General features: G+C 44.1%; 1 protein-coding gene across 1 annotated transcript in view; it reads left to right on the plus strand.

Moving 5' to 3' along the window:
* LOC118282610 (coiled-coil domain-containing protein 141-like) overlaps positions 1 to 20,766 on the plus strand; it is a 21,670-nt gene extending 904 nt beyond the window's left edge. The window contains 26 exon segments of the mRNA XM_035603859.2: positions 1 to 190; positions 1,629 to 1,751; positions 2,342 to 2,581; positions 4,883 to 4,964; positions 5,524 to 5,654; positions 5,760 to 5,918; positions 6,068 to 6,448; positions 7,145 to 7,203; positions 7,279 to 7,378; positions 7,454 to 7,570; positions 7,684 to 8,001; positions 8,240 to 8,452; positions 8,839 to 9,012; positions 9,156 to 9,278; positions 10,243 to 10,440; positions 10,685 to 10,831; positions 11,056 to 11,328; positions 14,506 to 14,646; positions 15,436 to 15,603; positions 15,699 to 15,882; positions 16,955 to 17,067; positions 17,427 to 17,588; positions 17,754 to 17,911; positions 18,196 to 18,292; positions 19,028 to 19,368; positions 19,717 to 20,766. The exon segment at positions 1 to 190 is cut by the window's left edge and continues 151 nt beyond it. Coding sequence (XP_035459752.2) covers positions 107 to 190; positions 1,629 to 1,751; positions 2,342 to 2,581; positions 4,883 to 4,964; positions 5,524 to 5,654; positions 5,760 to 5,918; positions 6,068 to 6,448; positions 7,145 to 7,203; positions 7,279 to 7,378; positions 7,454 to 7,570; positions 7,684 to 8,001; positions 8,240 to 8,452; positions 8,839 to 9,012; positions 9,156 to 9,278; positions 10,243 to 10,440; positions 10,685 to 10,831; positions 11,056 to 11,328; positions 14,506 to 14,646; positions 15,436 to 15,603; positions 15,699 to 15,882; positions 16,955 to 17,067; positions 17,427 to 17,588; positions 17,754 to 17,911; positions 18,196 to 18,292; positions 19,028 to 19,368; positions 19,717 to 20,758 — 5,328 coding nt within the window. The 5' untranslated portion in view covers positions 1 to 106 and the 3' untranslated portion in view covers positions 20,759 to 20,766.
* Positions 20,767 to 20,941: the final 175 nt, after the last annotated feature.

Raw genomic sequence — 20,941 nt, forward strand, 5'->3', positions numbered from 1 at the left:
GAATAAGGAAGATATTACAGGAAGTATGAGAAAACCTCGCAGTAGGAATTCAAAGTAAGAGGCAAACACAAGATCTTTGTTTTCTTGACTGAAGAGACAAACAAACATGAAGCGCTCTCACTCCTTCACCACCCTCAGCACGATCGCTGTCCAGGCCGGCCAATCACAGTTGGTCGTTTCTGTCCTCAGGGTAAGCAACGTTGTCTACGTTACACATTGTTCATTAACTCCTGGATCCAGATCAGTAACCTCTGGTTCTGAAGGTGAAGCTCAACCTGGACCTTGTTGTTCAGCGACATCATTAGTCAAACAAAAGAGTTGGACATGAACCTGAAGCCTTTTATATCCAGTGACACATTACACCAATGAAGCAGACTTTACACGTGTGTCAACTGAAGTGTGAAATGCAAAAATCAGAAATGTTCCCTGATGTTGTGGGAAAAGTTCTAAACAATTATAGAACAACCGAATACTATAAATATTATATTGGGAGAGACGATGATATAAAAGAAGTTGACTGATGGGTCAGGTTAGTCGTGGATCACAAGTGATTTTAACTGTTGACAACAGCAGATTCATATTCGTATAATGTTTTTCCATCGGGTTCTGAACTTCTTAATTCTTGTCCTTTAATTCATCATGAATCCAAATTGTCCAACAGATTCACAGACTGAAGATCATTTGACAAAACATGAATATGTTTCTTTGTACGTCAGATTTTTACTTGAGCTGTTGGAGTGTTCGTTAGTTTATCCGTTGTCCGTTTACTATTCAACTGTAATTATTATTATAATATTTTTATATAACATTATTATTTTTATTTTAACTGTTAGCAGCTACTGTTAGTTGTGATGTTGGATATCAGCCCAGTTGTTTTTACCGGAGACTCGTTGCAACTTCTGTTAGTTCATTAGCTTTAATCTGAGTTGGCCAATATTAGCCACATGAGCCACGTTGAGTAAAACTTCAGTCACCTTTGATGATGTAGTTTTATTGTCCCATTAGCTTGATGTTGGATTGTTATTAGCCGTTATGTAAGTGAGCCACAACTTTCAGGCTGTCTGTTGTCTCTAAGGGTTTTTTATTGTTATGAATTAGTTTTATTATTATGAATTAATCTTTTTATTCTGTTAACATGGTTCTTAAAGTTAGGTTCCTACAGGACGTTTCACTTGGACACTTTTCTATGTGCTGCTTCCTTTAATAGCACAAACTATTTACTGAGGCTGCTGGAAGGGGAAGTGTGTGTGTGTGTGTGTGTGTGTGTGTGTGTGTGTGTGTGTGTGTGTGTGTGTGTGTGTGTGTGTGTGTGTGTGTGTGTGTGTGTGTGTGTGTGTGTGTGTGTGTGTGTGTGTGTGTGTGTGTGTGTGTGTGTGTGTGTGGACATGCCACAGATACAGTAACATCCTGAGGAATGTAGCACCACACGTGTGTAGATATTTGTAGCTCATGTCGACCCACAGCGTCGTTACCAGAACAAACTCAAACAAAACACAGTTCAACAGTTTCATCTTCATCTCATATTGTTATGATCACTCATCGGTTCTCTTCCTGTTGAAGCTGCTGCCTCGTCGCTGTGCTTCACAACATCCTCTGATCGATGTGTGTGTTGGTGTGTTTGTGTTCAGAGCGGCTCTCTGGTCCATCTCCAGCTGGTCCAGGTCCAACCAGGCCTCTGTGAGATCGGGTCCAACCAGGATGAGAACCAGACACTGATCCAGGAGCAACTGCAGCTGATGGATAGACTCAAGGTGCTGACGTCCAGACGTGATCAACGCTCTGATATGAGCAGAATCATGACTAGAAAACCCTTTATTCTCTGTGGGTTTCTCCTCACGGCAAATCAATATTCTTTTACCCTGTAGGGGGCAGATGATTCCCCTCATAACATCGTGTGTGGACATCGCCCCCAGGACCCTCTCAAAGGGGCGTGTCTGTGGTGTCGTGTGATGAATCAGGCTTCATGAATCACATGTTGAAAAAAGACATGAAGGGAAACGTTGAAGAAGATTTTTATCCGTGATCTCTCATCGAAAAAGTCTTTAAATTATTATATTATATTTTGCTCATCATTAAAATTGTAAACTGATTCTAGTGGACCTGATTCTGTGACACTTATAATATATATATATATATATATATATTATATATCTATATAACCCCATAGAGAGAGAGAAACTTCAGATATACTTTCATCTGCTAAATAAATTATAATACACCGTTTTTTTTATGCTACGTCCTGTTTGTTAGCTAATTGCTAGCTAGATGCCAACCAGATCATTTAATCTTTACTTCGGTTTAATCCCAGAAACTTCTCATTTACACTCCATGGTTTTTCCAGAAACATGAGAGAGAAGTGCTGACGGTGGTGGAGCAGAGGAGGAGGAGAAGGAGGGATGACGGAACAATGGAACAGAAGAGGAACAAGAAAAACGAGGAGGAGGAGGAGGAGGAGGAGGAGGAGGTGAACGAGGCCATGGTGGCGTCGCTGAGCGAGGGATGGTCGCTGCTCCTTCATCTGCTCCACAGACGACAGGAAGTCCTGATGTTTGCTTCAGACTTTTACCGCCGAGCACTGGAGGTAAGAAGCTTCTGGAAACACAAGGTTCAAGATTCACAGAATTGAGGCCCCGCCCACACACGCTCTCGACCAATCATGAGTCTGTGTCAGCTGTCAATCATGACGTCTCATCCCGTTTTTATATCATCAATTAACTAATGAAAATCAAAGTGATTAGAAACATGAACACCTGAACAAACATCAATGACATGGAGGGGGCGGGGCACGGGGGGAAATATTAGCTGATTTTTACAAAACTTAATTGGATTAAAATCACTTTCCGACACACATAATGAACGACAGCTGTGAAAATATAAAACATGTAGATCATTAATAATCATGTTCTTGTACTAGGCACGTCCCGTGTAGTAAATGTTTCTGTCTGTGTCGACTTTCTAACTGAAGCTAAGTGTAACGTGACCTCTGACCCTCACCTGCCGCAGCGTGTCATCCTCTGTGATTTCCTGAAGGAGGTTGGTTTCAGTCCTGAGCGTCTCGTTCCTCAGGCGTCGCAGCGAGATCTCGGTCATCTGCTGCTCTCTGCTTCTATTTCAATCCTCTGCTTTCATTGTTGTTTGAGCTAACAGCAGCTAAGAGCTGTTAGCCTCAGTGACAGAGACACAACAGGAAGTTAAACACTCTGAGAGAATGAAAGTATTTGTCTGGTTCCACTTTACTGATGCTAACTAATGTCATGATGAAGCTCGAGTCTCTTTTAAGAAGCATTCGCCTAGATTTTGTACTTTTTCTTCTACCAATGTTTTTTCTTTTCAAACCTATATTTTTATTTATTTTTTATCTTGCTTTTACTCTGTAGCACTTTGAGATTGCTCTTAGCAATGAAAGTGGTCTATAAATGAAATGTATTATTATTATTATTATTATTATTATCATTAATATTATTATTATTATTATTATTCTGCTGGTTGTTTCGTGATGTCGATTATAAATCACATCATCTGTTGATGGACTTGTCGGCTGTGACTCGGACCCAGATGAGACAGTCTGGTCTCAGGGGTTCTGTTATTTGTTTCACCAGGTCGTTTAATCGTAGCTGCTGGACGAGGATCCACGGTCGGTTCTTTGTTGCTCAGGGAAGAAGGATGTGATCAGTTCATATCTGATCTCAGCTGATTGCAGCTCGTTAGACATGAACCTTATCAACGTGGAGCTCGTTACGATCCAGATGTGGATCAGGAGAGAGTCACATCCGTCACATTCGTCACTTAAGTCACATCCGTCACTTCCGTCACATCCGTCACTTCCGTCACTTCCGTCAACATCCGTCACATCCGTCACATCCGTCACTTCAGTCACATCTGTCACTTCCGTCACTTCCGTCACTTCCGTCACTTCCGTCACTTCCGTCACATCCGTCACTTAAGTCACATCCGTCACATCCGTCACTTAAGTCACATCCGTCACATCCGTCACTTAAGTCACATCCGTCACTTCCGTCACATCCGTCACTTCCGTCACTTCCGTCACTTCCGTCAACATCCGTCACATCCGTCACATCCGTCACTTCAGTCACATCTGTCACTTCCGTCACTTCCGTCACATCCGTCACTTCCGTCATTCAGTCACATCCGTCACTTCCGTCACTTCAGTCACATCCGTCACTTCCGTCATTCAGTCACATCCGTCACTTCCGTCATTCAGTCACATCCGTCATTCAGTCACATCCGTCACTTCCGTCACATCCGTCACTTCCGTCAACATCCGTCACATCCGTCACTTCCGTCACATCCGTCACTTCCGTCACTTCAGTCACATCCGTCACTTCCGTCACTTCCGTCACATCTGTCACTTCCGTCACATCCGTCAACATCAGTCACATCCGTCACATCCGTCACTTCCGTCACTTCCGTCACATCCGTCACTTCCGTAAACAATCGTCACATCCGTCAACATCCGTCACTTCCGTCACATCCGTGACATCCGTCACTTCCGTCACATCCGTCACTTCCGTCACATCCGTCAACATCAGTCACATCTGTCACTTCCGTAAACAATCGTCACATCCATCAACATCCATCAACATCCAGAGTGAGAGTGGACTTCAGGTTCCACTCTGATGAACGACATGCAAGAGTTTTTAAACCAGTGGTGTTTCACCACGTCTGTGTTCAATGAAGGAGGAGACTCATCTCTCACTCTGTGTCCCTCTCTCTCCCTCTCTCTCTCTCTCTCTCTCTCCATCTCTCTCCCTCTCTCCATCCCTCTCTCTCTCTCTCCATCCCTCTTTATCTCTCTCCATCCCTCTCTATCTCTCTCTCTCCCTCCCTCCCTCTCTCCCTCCCTCTCTCTGTCTGCCTGTAGTTTGCGGTCGGTATCGAGCGAGCGGAGGATCTACAGTTCAGACCAGACGAAGTGCAGCTCATGTACGACTCCATGAGACGAGGTAACCAGAGAAGAGAGAAACTTTAATCCATTATCAACTAGTTTAGACTGTTCAACTGTCGATGAACTGGTTTAATGTAGATTATTGTAGGTGAAACTTTGAGGGTGATTTAAATTGAATAAGAAATTTTTAAACTGGTTTGAACCAGTTTAAACACGTATAAACTACAGATATTTAAAACTGGTATAAACTAGTCTTAGGTGGTGTAAACTTGAGATAAACTAGAATGAACTGATTACTAAACTGGTTACTAATCTATAAAGCACTCTAATGTGAACTGTACTACAGTTGGTTAAAGCTGGTTTCAACTGGCAACAATCATCAGTTTTGAACTCTAAACTGGTTTAAGCAGATGAAACCAGTCGAAGAGCTGCTGTCACTTTGAACTGGTGTGACAGCTTGTGTTAAGTTCTTATGTCTGGTGATATACTGGTATAAATCATTGGTTTAAAGTGGTTTATTGCAGGTTTAAGCTTTGATTTAACTCTGGTCTGTTGTAGTCTTATGTTATGAATCAAAATGTGATTTACAGTCATTGTGTCTCTGTGTTTCATTCCAGATCTTCTGGGGAAATCCCTGCAGGTTCTGAGCAGCAGCAGCGTTCTGCTGCAGAAGCTCAGACAGCTGCAGAGGGTCGAGGCCCTCCAGAGGAGAGGGGCGGTACTGCAGGACGAGGACGCAGAGGAAGAGGTGAAGTGCACACGTCAGGTCTCACTATTTATTAGCTGCTTGTTACACATGAACCAGGATCTGCTTTTTATCTCTGTTGTGACATTCCCTGCGACATCTTCCCAGAGTTCCCAGTGCGGCGGGGCGGTGGCGTTGAGGCTGGAGGAGCTGGTGGAGATGCTGCAGGATCGGAGGAGGAGAGCGGACCAGGCTGTCAGGCTGCAGCTCCAACAGGCGGAGAACGGCATCATGGTCCGCAATAAAGAGCAAGAGTCCAGATGTGATGTAAGAGTCAGAGAAGTGTGTGAACATCAGCGCTTAAAGGTCCCACACTGTGTGGGACAGTGAAGGTACACATTCAGGTTTACAGTACAGATCCTGGATGATGGATGAAGGACCATAAGACCTCTCTCTCCACTCTCTCTTCGCCACAGGACTGGACTGGTGAAACCCAAAAGTTAGAATCCGGATCCAGATCAGACTTAAAACCTGAATCCAGCTCAGATCTTAAGCTTGGATCCAGCTCAGAAAAGACCAGAAACCAGCAGCCTGGTACCAGATCAGACCTGCAGGCAGATTCCACGTCAGCGGAGACCAGAAACCTCGAGTCAGGATCAAGATCAGATGTGAAGCCAAGATCCAGATTAGATCTTAAGACTGAATACAGATCAGAAACCAAAGAGCAACCTACTCCCAGATTAGAGAACATCATAGACTTGCAGTCTAAAGTGGAAAGCAAATACTTGAAGTCTGGATTCAGATCGAAGGAGCAGCTGGGATCTAGATCTGATCTGAAGCCTGGGTCTGGATCAGAGGTAATAACAGATAATTAATTGATCTGTGTTAGTTTGTCTCAGCTGTTCTGTCTCACACAGTGAACTGTAGATTAATTTAGTTACAGAATGTCACTGGATGGAGGATCTGTGATTTATCAGCATGACATTGAACGCTACACGAAGATAAATGGAAGTGAATCTGTCTCACCAGAAAGGAACTGAATCCCTACTAAATCATTTTGCATTGAAATCACGTAGGTGAATTTTTTTCACTGAATTTAAACCTTCACATTTGAAGCACTGGAATTTTTTTTGCATGGATATTATGTATCAGAATTTTTAGATCTGAATTCAACAGTTCAAATTTTCTATAAATAATGTTTCTCTATAAACATGCGTCTCTATAGACATGTGTCTCTATATACGTGTCTCTAGAGACACATGTCTATAGACTGCAGGGAGCATCTAAAAACTGCAAACTCCAGCAACGAAAAGACTGGGGAAAAAATCATTAGGCTCACTGCTCTGCACTGGATTTCATAGTTCATGTTTTTGTTGATGGATGTTCTTGGTTCTTGGTTCTTGGTGATGAGAACATCGTTGATGGATGTTCTTGGTTCTTGTTGATGAGAACATCGTTGATGGATGTTCTTGGTTCTTGTTGATGAGAATATCCTTGATGGATGTTCTTGGTTCTTGTTGATGAGAACATCGTTGGTGTGGTTTTTCTCTCAGGCTGAAGTGAGCAGGAGGCAGGACGAGACCAAACAGTTCAGACCTGCTTCAACCAGCAGGTACCAAACTTAGTTCAAAGTTGAAAGTTCACGCTGACGACATTAAATCTGCATGAGTTTCTTCTTCTGTCGTAGTTGGTGGGTGGAGAGTCATAGTGAAGAAGACCACGCCCACCAAGTCCTCCCGACCAATCAGCAGCAACAGCTGCTGTCGTCATGTGAACATCTCGTCAAGGTGACATTTACTCTTTTTTACTTACATTGGAGGCAGCTGGTACACACTCATCGTGTGTGTGTGTGTGTGTTGTAGGTGTGGAGCTGGGTGCAGAGCAGCAGTGTGTTGACCAGCAGCTCTGAAGCAGGACGACAGCTCTTAAAGGCTGAAGAAGCTCTGAACACACACATGCAGCTGCACACACAGGCTGAGGTACACTCTCACACTCACACTCTCACACACACACACACACACACACACACACACATACACACAGATGTCGTACGGGAAGAAAAGGTTTGTTTCTCTAATGTGTTTGTCTCCAGTCTGCATGTCATGATGCAGAGAACTTAAAGCAGATCCTGGATCAGATCCGACCTCCGCACACAGATCCGACCAGCAGAACTCCCAGTGACGCCGGCAGACAGCTGTCCTCCCTCAAGGCCCTGACAGAGCAGCTGAAGAGAGGTGGCCCGGGAGGGCAGCCCAGTCCGCCTGCTACTGACCCAACTGGTTCACCGGGTCCTGAATTTACTGCTCGAGTTGATGTGGTCCTGAAAGAGCTGCACAGTCTGAAGAGGAAGATGCATTCGAACCTGCAGCTGCTGCAGCCCTACATCGCTTTCCTGAGGGCAGCACAGCAGGTCAGAAACTGAGTGACTATGGTTCTCCAGGATTTAAATAATTTGTGTGCTGTTTGCTCCATGCAACATTGTCAGTAAGGAACATTGCAGCCAATAGGGGGCGTCAGCAGGGAAATCTGATTTGCCGATGTCTTACTCTGGACCAAAAAGCGAAGTCAGATTTGAGTCATTAGTATTTCATATTCTGTTCTGCTCAGTTAACCCTTCAGTAACAGTAGGTACCTGTGCGGTTTTACAGGTCGAGGAGGAGATGGAAGAATTGAGGGAGATGTATAGACCAGACAAAGAGGAGGAGAGGGAGGAGGAGGAGGAGGAAGATGGTGGTAGGGATATCAGGTCACCACCGAAGAAGAAGGAGAAGGAGCATGTCGACGCCTGCTGGCAGGAAACGCTGCAGAGGCTCCTCGTCGCTCAGGAACTGGGAAACAACTGCGTCAAGACTGTCACCATGGTAACACGGCTGTCAGGAATCAGCCTGAAGGGTTTCTGATGAGATGAATTCAGATGATTATTGAGATTACATGTGACAAAGTTACCAGAGACATGAGGTCACATAATACGTGACATGAATAATGGGAATAAGATGAGATATGAAATCAAACATGAGATTGTTTGAGATGTTTAATCATTGACGAGTAGATTAAACAAGATTCAAGTGATCAAGTGATAAAAAAATTATCAGCTGATGGTTGAGAATTTGATTAAATTAGATGAGAGAGAAGAGATGAAACTATTTCATCTATTTGATATTCTGTCAAAAAAAAAGTGTCTGTGTGTGTGCGTGCGTGCGTGCGTGCGTGCGTGCGTGCGTGCGTGCTTGCGTGCGTGCTACATCAGGTGTTGGGATCTGGTTCGGACCTGCTGTCTGTGGTGTCAGTGGTCCGGCAGAAAATCAAGCAGCTCAACAGAAACAAACAGGAAGTGAGCAAGCTGCGAAGTTGCCATCAAATCCTATTGAAGCAGCAGGAGGATGCAACGTACTGCAAGAAACACCAGGAGAGACTGTTCAAAGTACGACTCCACCGTGTCATCAAGTCTGGATCTGTTTGTACTTCAAAGTAAAAGTAGTGGATTATTTTTAAATGTAGTTCATTTGAGGTGTTAATCAGTGTAAAATAAAATAGTAACGTCTGCCTCTGTTGTTGTGTCTTCAGACGCTGCAGGACTTGAACTGTGTTTCTGAGCTGATGGACTCCTGCACCCTGTTGGATCTGGGTTCAGACCTACAAACCTCCAGATTGTTAGAGCGCTTCAGTCAGGCCAGACCACATTTTACTGTGAGTCATGTGACTTTTAAATAGACAATAAATGGAGGTCTATCAGGACGTTGTGTCAATGAGGATGAGCAGGGTCTTCTGTCATGAGACTATTTGACTAACAGGTCTTAGACTGAAAGGATGCTATGACAGTTGACTTTTTGACTGTGGTGACTGATGGAACCGCTTGGATTTTTGGGAATTTAGAACTTTGGATAAATGTAACCTCTGAGACCACTGGGATCTTTTGTTGGACCAGTGAAATGTCAGGGACTAGTTGGACTCCTTGTTGTGTTTTGATAGTTGGGTGAACAGGGACCCTTGAAACCACTGGACTGATCGGACTACAGGGTCTTTGTGGGACCAATGGGTCCTTGGGACTGCAGGGGCTACTGCTAGTGTAGAAATGCCAATGGTAGTGGCCCCAGATCTTTGGGACTCCTGGGTTTACAGTGATTGCCAGAACTGCTGGGACTGTTGGGATATCTGGAAATGTGACAGTCAGGAGTGTTGGGTCTTTTGGACAATGGGCATTGCTAAGATTTTTGGGGCCATTGGTTCTTCTGGACTCCTGGGACCGTGACAGTTGGGACTATTAATAGGTTCCCAATTGAAGTAATCCCTGATCTTTGGACACTCCTGGATCTACAGTGATTGTTGGGACCACTGGCCGTATGGGACTGTGGGGACTATTGGGACAGTTAGAATCAATGGGAAAAAAATTTCTGACTCCTGGGACTGTGACAGTCAGGACTCTTTGGTCTTCTGGACAATGGGGACTGTGAGGACTGCTGGGAACTTTGGGACTTTGCATCCCTGTGATGCATGGGGTTATTGGGGCTACTGGTTCTTCTGGGCCCCTGGGACTGCCACAGTTGGGACTACTGGGGCCTTTGGGGCTGATGACTGACTCACTTCTTCCCTTCATGTATTTCTAGATGGACATTTCTTTCAAAATGATTAGACACTCTCCCCTTTTGTCCAGCAACTAGAGGCAGAGGTGGAGTAAGTGATGAAGAGCTGGGAGACTGTGAGAGGAGTCCAGGACCAGGTACAGGGAGGAGCAGTGAAGGAAGAGGACCTGTCAGAATTGCTGAAGCTCCAGAAGAAAGTGAAGAACAAGGTCCAGCAGAGCGAGTCAATTCTGAATCTTACCAGCAGCTTTCACCTCACAGCCAAACAGGTCAGTAATTCAGGAACAAACTTAATTTTACTTGTACTTGTATTACAAATATTTTTGCAGCACACAAAATCTTTAAACATTTGTCCTGTGATGAGTCATCGTACAACAAAAATAATCAACCAGAAACAGGTGGGTTAGGTGGTTTTGGTGGTGTAGGTGGGGTTAGGTGGATCATATCTTCATCAGTGGTTCTGAAGAAGTGTGGAGTCACTAACTACAATATTGTTGTTTTCTGTGTGTCCAGCTGGATGCGCTGTTGCGCTCAGACCCTGTTACTAGATCCTGTGAGGCTGAGCTGAGTCGACACAGAGAAGAACAGAATCTGATCCAGGGTCTGTTTACTACGGCTGCAACACTGAAGATGGACATCTGCACTGCCGCCGCCCACAGTGTACAGACACACAATACAACACGCAATATACAAACATACAACACAATGACCTGTCACTGAAGTACTGTAGTAGTAATCTTACTGTAGTAGTACTGTAATACTGTAGTAGTACGGCAGTAGTACAGCAGTAGTTCTGCAATACTGTAGAAGTAATGCAGTAGTACTGTATTTGTAATGTAATACTGCACAGTACTGTAAAGTAAATCTCTTGTTGTTCCTCTCAGGACTGGGCAGGTTTCAGGCTGCAGCAGCTGGAGCTGCGTCTTCTCTCTCTCGACTCGCTCTGCGTCTCGTGGCTGAAGGAAGCAGCTCGCCACGAGGAGAGACTCCCCCACGAGGAGAGACTCCCCCACGAGGAGAGACTCCCCCACGAGGACAGACTCCCCCATGAGGACAGACTCCCCCACGAGGACAGACTCCCCCACGAGGAGAGAATCCCCCACGAGGAGAGACTCACCCACGAGGACAGAATCCGCAGAGAGCAGCTGATCAACCAGGTGAGGTCACAGGTCACAGTCCAGCGAGTCCCAGAGAGATGATCAGCAGCAGCTGATCTGGAATCTGTAACATGACGTGATGTGATTCACTTTGTGGACCAACGTCATTGATCCGTAGTCAGTTGTTCATGAATTTTCTCCTCCAGTGAGTGAAGAGATTTATATGTTTTCTACTCAACAACATCTGAGCTTTAGTTTATATTTCAGTCTCCTCATGTTGACGTCATTGTCTTTATGTATTCATTCATGGTGGTAAACTCTCTGCTCCGGAGTAGCATCTGTTACCATGGTGATCTCCTCTAGTTTAATGTGAACAGTTATGTGAGAAACCAGAAAACCTTAGTTCAACCAATGTCTGTACATGAAGACCGCCGACATGACGGCTCCCTAAACTGAAGCCTAGGGTTAGGGTCATCATCATCATAGCCCCTGGTGTCTGGCTGCACTATAGGTCATAAACCCTGCCCCCTGGTGTCTGGCTGCAGTATAGGTCATAAGCCCCGCTCCCTCCATGTTAGCAATGGGACATGGACCAAAGATGTTTCTGTCATGTGAGGTCGTTCTTATCACACGGATGTTTGTTCACGTGTTTCTGATCAGTTTGCTTCTCATTAATTATTACCTGTTGTTCCTTGGTCCGACCAGCAGAGGGGGCTGCAGATTTAACTGCTGGTTTATTTTATGCGTTTGTTTCTAATTTAACATGTTATTTCACAGGATTAAATAAAAAACTCTCCTTGAAGTAAAACCTCAGTTGAAACGAGTTCAGATGAACCAATTATTCACTTATTATCAAAGCTTTTTTTGGCGTTCATGTTGAATTGTTTGTCGAAAAATTTAACATATTTTCAGCGACTGCCATAAAAGAATATTTTGTTATAATTTATTATTTTGAAGTTTCTCTGATTTATAATTTATAATTTGCACCAGATTAAAGAGGAAAAGTTAAATGAACCCTCTTCAGTCGTTTTCTCCTGCCTCCCCCTGACGAGTCTGTTTAATCACAGTCTAAATATAAAGGCTGCTGGACATGATCACAGAAAGTACGTCAGCTGGATTGAACCTCTCTTCTGAACCGTCATCAGAGTTAGTTCCTTCATGTTGTATCACTATTATTATTTATAATATATATTTTCTTACGGCGGTTGTGATGAACATGTTCGGCTAATGTTGGTGGTTTTGTCACCTGACATCACATTGATTCGTCGGTTTACTTGTTTTCTGGCTCAAGTAAAATATGGAGGTGAATGATGAACATGTTGGCGCCCTCTGTAGGTGAACCAGTGGAATCAAAAACAGAACTGGTCTCACTGGGTCAGTCTGCTGAGTCACTGAGCAGCTGCTGAGGGGGAAGGAGAGGCTAAATACAGGCAGAGTCAGCCAGTGGGTATTTCCCATCATGCACCTGGTGCTGTGTGTCACCAGCACATTGGCCTCCATGGATGAGCTTCAGGGCGGAGGGAGAGCTGAGTCACCTGACGGGGAACTAGATGAGTGTGTTGAGGTGATGAATAGAAACTGGACCTGGTGGTTTGTTGTTCCCACCATTCAGAGTATTTTCACTTAAAAGTCCCAGAGATAATTCATTACAGAGCAAACCTCCACCAACCATGTTGATCCACACGTTTATCTGGATCTGCTCCAACATGTGATGTGTTCAACCTCTTCTCATAGTAATACCCTTCCACCAAAACCAGAGTTTTTGTTTAATCCTGCTAATTTACCATCAAGCAGACGAACTGTAGCAGATGAATCGTTGCCGAGAGAATCAGAGAGTCGGAGAATCAGAGAGTAAGAGAGTCGAGTCTCCCTCCTCAAAACGTTTCACCACAAACCTCTAAAATGCAGTTTTTAAAAATGTTATGTCTTTGTGATGATTTGGACTCAAACGTGTGTCAAGTTTTCCTGGATCCAGAGCCAAATTTGGATCCCTCCCAAAATGTAAACACCTGTTACCATTGAGACCTATCTTTTGTTACATTGTCATGCAAATCCGTCCATAACTTTTTGAATAATCCTGCAAACAAACTAACAAACAGATAACCTCATTAGGGGTTTGGTGAGGAGGTATTCCATGGCACACAAGCTCATCTGAGGTTCTACAGGACACTGCTGGACAGATGATCCTGGTTCTGTTAGATTTCTTTCCACAGTCTCAGAGCTGCTCATCATGTCTGTTGCGTGTCTCAACCTCACGATGTCAAGAGCCTTGAGATGATGTATGTTGTGATTTGGTGATATACAGCGGAATGGTTGTCAGTGTTATCTTTTAGCAGTTCATGGTGTACTCACTGTGACCTGAGGATTCACTCTCTCTCCACCTCAGTGTTAGAAAAACACTGTCTGTCTGCTCCCCCTGCCTCTCTCTCAGCTGTCTTTAGCTGACAGATCAGCCACATGACACCGCTGCTCTTCTGGTCCAAAGCACAAATGTCCTGCTGGATTTAGATCCTGCTGCTCTAAAAATAATCTGACCAGAGCTCGGGCCACATTCATTACATCAACACCAAAATATAACCCTGCGAACACTGACCAAAGATAAGATATGTAATATACAATGAGATCAGCCATGCTAACAACAACTATTGGATGAATTACCATGAACCTTTGTACAGACATTCATGGTCCCCAGACAGCAGCAGCTTGAAATTTTAGTTTTTTATTTGGACTCTCATTAGTTGTTTAGTAACAAAGAAGTCATTAGGATTTTATCCTCTGTGGACTATCAGAACAAAATTTCACAGAAATCCATCAAATGGTTGTTGAGATATTTGGTTCCGGACCAAAGAGGTGAACTGACCAACTGATGTTAACTCCCATGTATCCATGAATAAAAAGATCACAGCTTCCTTTAGAACAGTTCTCAGTGGATCACATACTTCCACCAACAGTCACCAGATTAAACCACATTTAAATCCACTGGATCCTGAATCCATCCTTCCATCAAGTTATGTGAAAATGTGTTTAGTTGTTTTTATGTAGTCCTGCTGACAAACAGACAAACAGAGAGGCGTGAACACAGAAGCAAGTAAGAAATCTTGACATGGAAAGTTTGACTCATGGAAACTGTAACTGGCCTTTACCAATATTTATATTTATATATGTTTGTGTTGAAAAGTCATTTGTACTGGCACCACAGATCAAACAACATAAAAATCTTTCTCTGTCATGTTTCAGCTCCGTGACTCCTTTAAGGAGCTGAAGAAGCGATTCAGCAACCTGAAGTTTAACTTCCTGAAGAGAAATGACAGGACCAGGAACACGAAGGCCGTCAGGAACCAGCTGCAGCAGGTGGAGCTGTACGACGAGAAGCTGCAGGTCGGTCCGCGACGGAGCTGAGTCTAAGCACTGGTCTGAATGTTTCCAGGTGGAGACTCGTGTCACTGAGTTTGTTCTGTTCTGAAACATGGATCCTGATGACCTTTAAAAAACCCAAAAGGTTGTTTGATAAAACCCGAGGTCACTTTCACAAACCAACAGATGTACAGGTATGTATGTGTCCTCTCAGTTTCCTGAGCTGTTCTCAGGTCAGTTTGAATGAATGAGCTGTAAGTTTGAATCCAGTTTCACCTTCTCGTCTTCTGACTACTGCGTTCTGTTATAGATATTATATATTATATATCTTTATGTGATGCGTGATCTCACATCGCAGCTCTTTGTGTGACAGGCTTCACTCTGTAAACAGCAGGTGGCAGCACTTCACTCAGAGTCCAAAGACAGAACAGGAGAAGACATGAGGCCTGAAGTGCTTTGTCAGAGTATTAATAATGTGTAACTTAGATAACATGTGACCCAACTAAAGCCAATCAAACGCTGATGCTCCTCTCCCACTTTGTCCAGACGGATGTGTTGTGGCTCCGTCTGAAGACAGACCAGAGTGAACTTTGCTCTTTATTCAACAGAAATTCTCACCACAGCTCATGTTTGATAAACTCTCTCAGAAAGTTCTGGTCAGGTAACAGTAACACACCGGTTCCTCTCCGCCATGTTTTCCTGGAGTAACGCTCCACATGATAATCCCACAGACCTGTCATTATCTTTGCCTCGTCTGGTTTGGAACAACGTTCTTCATGAATAGATTCAGTGAGAGCTCTGATGGTCCTGCAGGTGCTCAGGAAACGCCTGCAGGGTATGATCACCCGGCTGGGGTCAGAAGTCCGGGAGGTGGAGGACGTCAACGTACTGCAGAGACAGATGGGAGAGTTAGAGCGAAGTGTCAGCGAACACCAAAAAACCCTGGACATGACCTGCAGACTGCAAAAAGCCATGGGGGAGGTCATCAACAGAAAATATCATGTTATATATCATATATCTATATTAACGACTGTCGAATCATTGAAACCAGTTCATGTGTTGTTTTGCATTAACAGTATCAGTTCTGGTGTGAGGAGGCAAGTGAGACCATCGCTCGAGTCGGGAAGTTTTCCTCAGAGTGTCGAAGCACAGAAGCCGTCAGCATTCTCTACCGTCAGTTTGAGAAGTTTGTGTGGCCGACGGTTCCCCAACAGGAGGAGAGGATCAGTCAAATCAGTGAGCTCGCTGTCAGACTGCACGGTGGGTCACACCACGCTTTATTCTGAAAGGGCAGCTCTGTCTGACACTTCCCCTCAGCTCGGTGAGCCCTGGCCCCCTGACCCCCCTCCATGTTAGCACATGGGACATGGACCAAAGTAAAAAATCAAAGCAGACGTTAAATAAATGTTTCCAAAGATGTTTCTGTCATGTGAGGTCGTTCCTATCACACTGATGTTCACGTCTTCATGTTCAACGGGAGGAAGTGAAGGACGTGTCGTCCATTTTTATATACAGTCCCTGATCGTCTTTATATAAAGTCACTCATCGTCTTTATATACAGTCAGTGATCGTCTTCATATGCAGTCGCTGATCGTCTTTATATACAGTCAGTGATCGTCCTTATATACAGTCAGTGATCGTCTTTATATACAGTCAGTGATCGTCTTTATATACAGTCCCTGATCGTCTTTATATACAGTCGTTGATGGTCTTTATATACAGTCGCTGATTGTCTTTATGTACAGTCAGTGATCGTCTTCATATACAGTCGCTGATCGTCTTTATATACAGTCAGTGATCGTCTTTATATACAGTCAGTGATCGTCTTCATATACAGTCGCTGATCATCTTTATATACAGTCAGTGATCGTCTTTATACACAGTCAGTGATCGTCTTTATATACAGTCCCTGATCATCTTCATATACAGTCGTTGATGGTCTTTATATACAGTCGCTGATTGTCTTTATATACAGTCAGTGATCGTCTTTATATACAGTCAGTGATCGTCTTTATATACAGTCCCTGATCGTCTTTATATACAGTCGTTGATGGTCTTTATATACAGTCGCTGATTGTCTTTATGTACAGTCAGTGATCGTCTTTATATACAGTCCCTGATCATCTTTATATACAGTCGTTGATGGTCTTTATATACAGTCGCTGATTGTCTTTATATACAGTCAGTGATATTCTTTGTATATAGTCGGTGATCTTCTTTATATACGTCTGTTTCAACTACATCAACCTCAGACACAGAAAAGTGTCAAAGATTTTAACAAATCCTCTTTTCCTCCATGATTTAATGAAGATCCATTGGTGACGTGTTTCAGGGGCGGAGGACGGGCGGCGGTACGTCGAGCAGACGGTCAGTAAACACATGGAGATGGTGGCGTCCATCAGAAAGCTGAGTGACGGACTGATGAAGCTGGAGGCCAAACTGAAGGTAACACATCATGTTAAAACTCATTGCTGATCTAATGTGGATCATTAGTCACTGATCAACAGATGTGGAAACAGTGACTGATGTTAAATCAATAATCAGTAATAGATAATAAATTATGATGAGTGCCACATATATATGTCAAACATATTTTACATTAAGATTATTAGGATCGGGGCATGAGAAAATGATAAGATTTTCTTTCTTTTTGGATTTTGAGAATACATTTGAAACATGGAGAATAAAGTGGACTCCTCTTGTTCATTAAATCATGTCAGAGGAGCGACATCTCACTGTTTATGAATAAAACTTAATTCTGAAGAAAGAAAAGTCTGACGTGATTATCACTGTCGTGTTTTCAGCTGGAGAACTTCAAGAACGACGGAGAGAAAGAAATAAAGGAGGAGGAGGAAGTGGAGAGGAGGAGACAGAATGAGACACAAGAGAAAGATGAAGAGACAGAAAACAAGTTGAAGGAAAACAGAAAGATGAAAAAGATGGAAAAGCGCAGCTCTGCCGACCTGGTAAACTTGATGACATGATCTCCAGTTTACACCTTATGGTTAAAGAAATAAAAACTAAACATGAAAGAAACAGAGAAAACAGGTTCATGTTTCACATTCTCTTCTCTTTGGAGTGATTTTATAAAGCTTGACTGAAGCTCATGTGAATCTGGCCTGTGCTCCCAGTGTGAGTTGAAGGAGACCGGCCACACACCTGAACTGACCGCTGAGCATGATGGGAAGGGGGATCCTGTGAAGAGGCAGACTGCAGCCAATAGGAGGCCTCGGTTACAGAAGAGCCGCAGTCAGGAGGCAGACAGACAGACGGTCGTCTCAGAGAGCAGGTACACTGAGTGAAGCTTCTCATATTCCTGCTCCCCCCAGGACGAACCACGGCTGGAGAACCAACTAGCCAAATGGGCAGCTGCCCTGCACCTGGGGCTGTTTGGGCCAAAACCCTGCGCGTGTCCATCCCTGGTTATATTCACTACTCAAATAAATTATCCGGCCCTGTGTCGTGCAGGAGTTTATACTTTTAAGACCTTTATTATTTAATATTGTCCTCACAATGAGGATAAGTCTTTGTTTTTGATCAGACAACGTGTTAACTCTGTCATCTCTCTTTCAGCCACCGACAGCAGTCATGCAGCGAGAGGTTCACCTCCTCCTTCTGCTCCACCCAAACCTTCAGCCTTTCCTGCTCCCCAGTGGATGCCAACCGACGGGTCAGTTTTTTTCCACAGCCAACTACAGCCCGTCACCACTGAGGCTCAGGCCACGCCCCCTCATCCTGTGATGGAGGAAATGCGGGTAGTGTCCACTTCCTGTGGATCAAAAACGACAGTTTCGAGGTCTTTTCAAAAGCTGCACCAGTGGTTTAAAAAATGCTGCTGTAATTTTCATCACTACGCTGATGACACAAAACTGTTCATTCTCCTCAAACCTGGTGACTGTGAAAATGAGCTGTATGGCCCTTACCCTAAATATCCTAACCTCTAAGGTATAAATCTAAATCTGACTTTTTAAATTTTGCTTCTCGTCTTTTAACAGCTCCTCTACGATTCCGGTGTGGTTGTTTATTATTCATAAAAATAATTTTGTTCACAATCTACCTGTAGAAGTTATATGGAAGATTCCAAGATGGTTAATTCACGCTACCTTAGTGGAGGACAAGGAACAGTGTGGAAATCCTTTTTATGAATTCTGGAGTTTGAAATTGGAATTGTCCGCAGTTTTCTAAAACCTTCTGCTCCACGTTTCTGTTCTGTCACAGCTTAGCTCAAATCCTGACCTCTTCAATGACAAAAAATTTGAGTCAAACATAAATTAAACAAGTCAGATATGTCTGGACAAGAAATTGTACAAAGTGTAGAAACCTGCTTGTTCCTCAGTCAGTTAGTAGTACATACTGTATAACCAAAAGCGATTCATCAGTCTTATACTCAGTGCTTTTTACCCAGGGTGGATCAGCAGGTGACCTGTTGGAGGGAGAGCTTCAGCAGCAAGAAGTGATGACAGAGGACTCGCTGTCCAATGATGAATACGAGTGTGCATCACCTGACGATATTTCACTGCCGCCACTGGCAGAGACACCAGAGTCTGGCTTGGCCCAATCAGACCTTGAGGAGGGCGTATGTTTCAGCTCCCAAAGTGGCCACGCCAACCAGCAGAGCCAGCAGTACCACGCCCAGTCAGAGCAGAGTGGGACTGGCACTGCGACTGCTGCAGTCCGACAACAGAGAGGGTCCAGTCAGACCGAGGGGTGTCCAACACCTCCCACCAGTCTTCACAGTAGCAACAGGTCTGTTTTAGGAAATATCCCAGTCACATCTGAACAGAGCAGGTTGACATTCAGGAAACCTGTGTCGAACATAACCTGACAAATTATATGAAAACTTTTGCTATTGACAGTTTGCTACTCAGTACTGCCCCTTTGGTCATTAATAAAAAAATATTGGAGCTCAGTGCTACAGATAATCAAATATAAGAGTAAGATGAGGAAGGGAAATGACGGGTTAGACATGCCACAAACATCACAGGACAAATCGGATTCTGAAGCTGGCATTTTCTTGACATGAGGCATACCCCAGGAATCCACCAGGATACCATGTAGATGTTGCAATTTTTGTTCTTGTTGTGTTTGTTACAGGTTCAGATCAGAGTCCAGTTCATTTGTCCAGAGTCCGTTGATGGTTCCTACTTCAAGAAACCTCACCAGCACTCTGTACAGCATCCTGCGGACTGAAGAGACCAGTACTGATAACATCTCCCAGAGTGCCAACTTCATCTCCGGATCTAAACCAGTCCACAAGAGCAACACCACAGATAGTTGTTACAACAGAGACAATGATGTCGATGACAGGAGGAGCCCCTTAGAGACTGAGGCCTTATCAAATGAGCTCAATGATCAGTATAATCAGCCTCAGAGGAGTATAAGTACACAGGGTAAAGACACCCATAACGCACCATCCAAAAGTGAGACCTTGCCACCGACTGATCCCGTTACGTATCCTCCAAAGCTCGATCAGAGCTCTATTCTTTCCAAATCCAGCTATTGTCCTCAGGACAAGACCCCTCCACAAAGCTTCAATATCTTTCCTCAAACCACACTGATTTGTCAAGACATCAGTTTTAAACAGTCCTTCCCTGACACAGAAATAGGCTTTGATCAAGGTATAAATTCCTCACTAAGCAGAAAGGAAGTGTTTCGAGTCTCCAAACCACAAAGGGACAGTCTCGACAGCACCAGTATGTTCACTGAGCAGAACATTTATTTCCAATCTTCCCATTCAGACACTTGCTGCACCTTGCCACAGGCTAGCAGCAGCAAGACCTTGTCAAAGATCAACCCGATCCCCCAGGCCAGAGGATTTTCCCTAAGCCCCAGCTTTACAAATTCTGCAATCCACAAAGACGACACCCTTCCGCAAGACATTGGGCTCCACGAGTCCTTGGGAACTTGCTTCCAAACCAGCACAACACTCCCTCAAGACAGCAATTTTCATCAGCCTTACCCATATTCTAGGGATGGCCTTGATCAAAGTGTACCTTCTTCAAAAACCAGCAAGGAAACATCCTTAGTGAAGATGCCCCAAAGCAGCAGGCTTACTACAATAACTACTCTCACCCAACATACTGCCAGTCCTCCCCTTCACACATTTGCTATGTCCCACAGGATGGGAGCACTCTGAGGTCAAAGCAAAAAAAAACAGACTCCCAGGGTAGAGCCAATTTACCTGATGTCCATGCCCCCATTCTTCTCAAGTTGAACAGTGTCGACAACATCACTCTATCCAGCAATAATGGATTCAGTAGCAAGCAGAGCCATCAGACAGTCTACTCCCACCATGAGTCCTTGACCTCCTCCTGTACCC

This window comes from Scophthalmus maximus, chromosome 14 (genome assembly GCF_022379125.1).
Source record: "Scophthalmus maximus strain ysfricsl-2021 chromosome 14, ASM2237912v1, whole genome shotgun sequence".
Taxonomy (NCBI): domain Eukaryota; kingdom Metazoa; phylum Chordata; class Actinopteri; order Pleuronectiformes; family Scophthalmidae; genus Scophthalmus; species Scophthalmus maximus.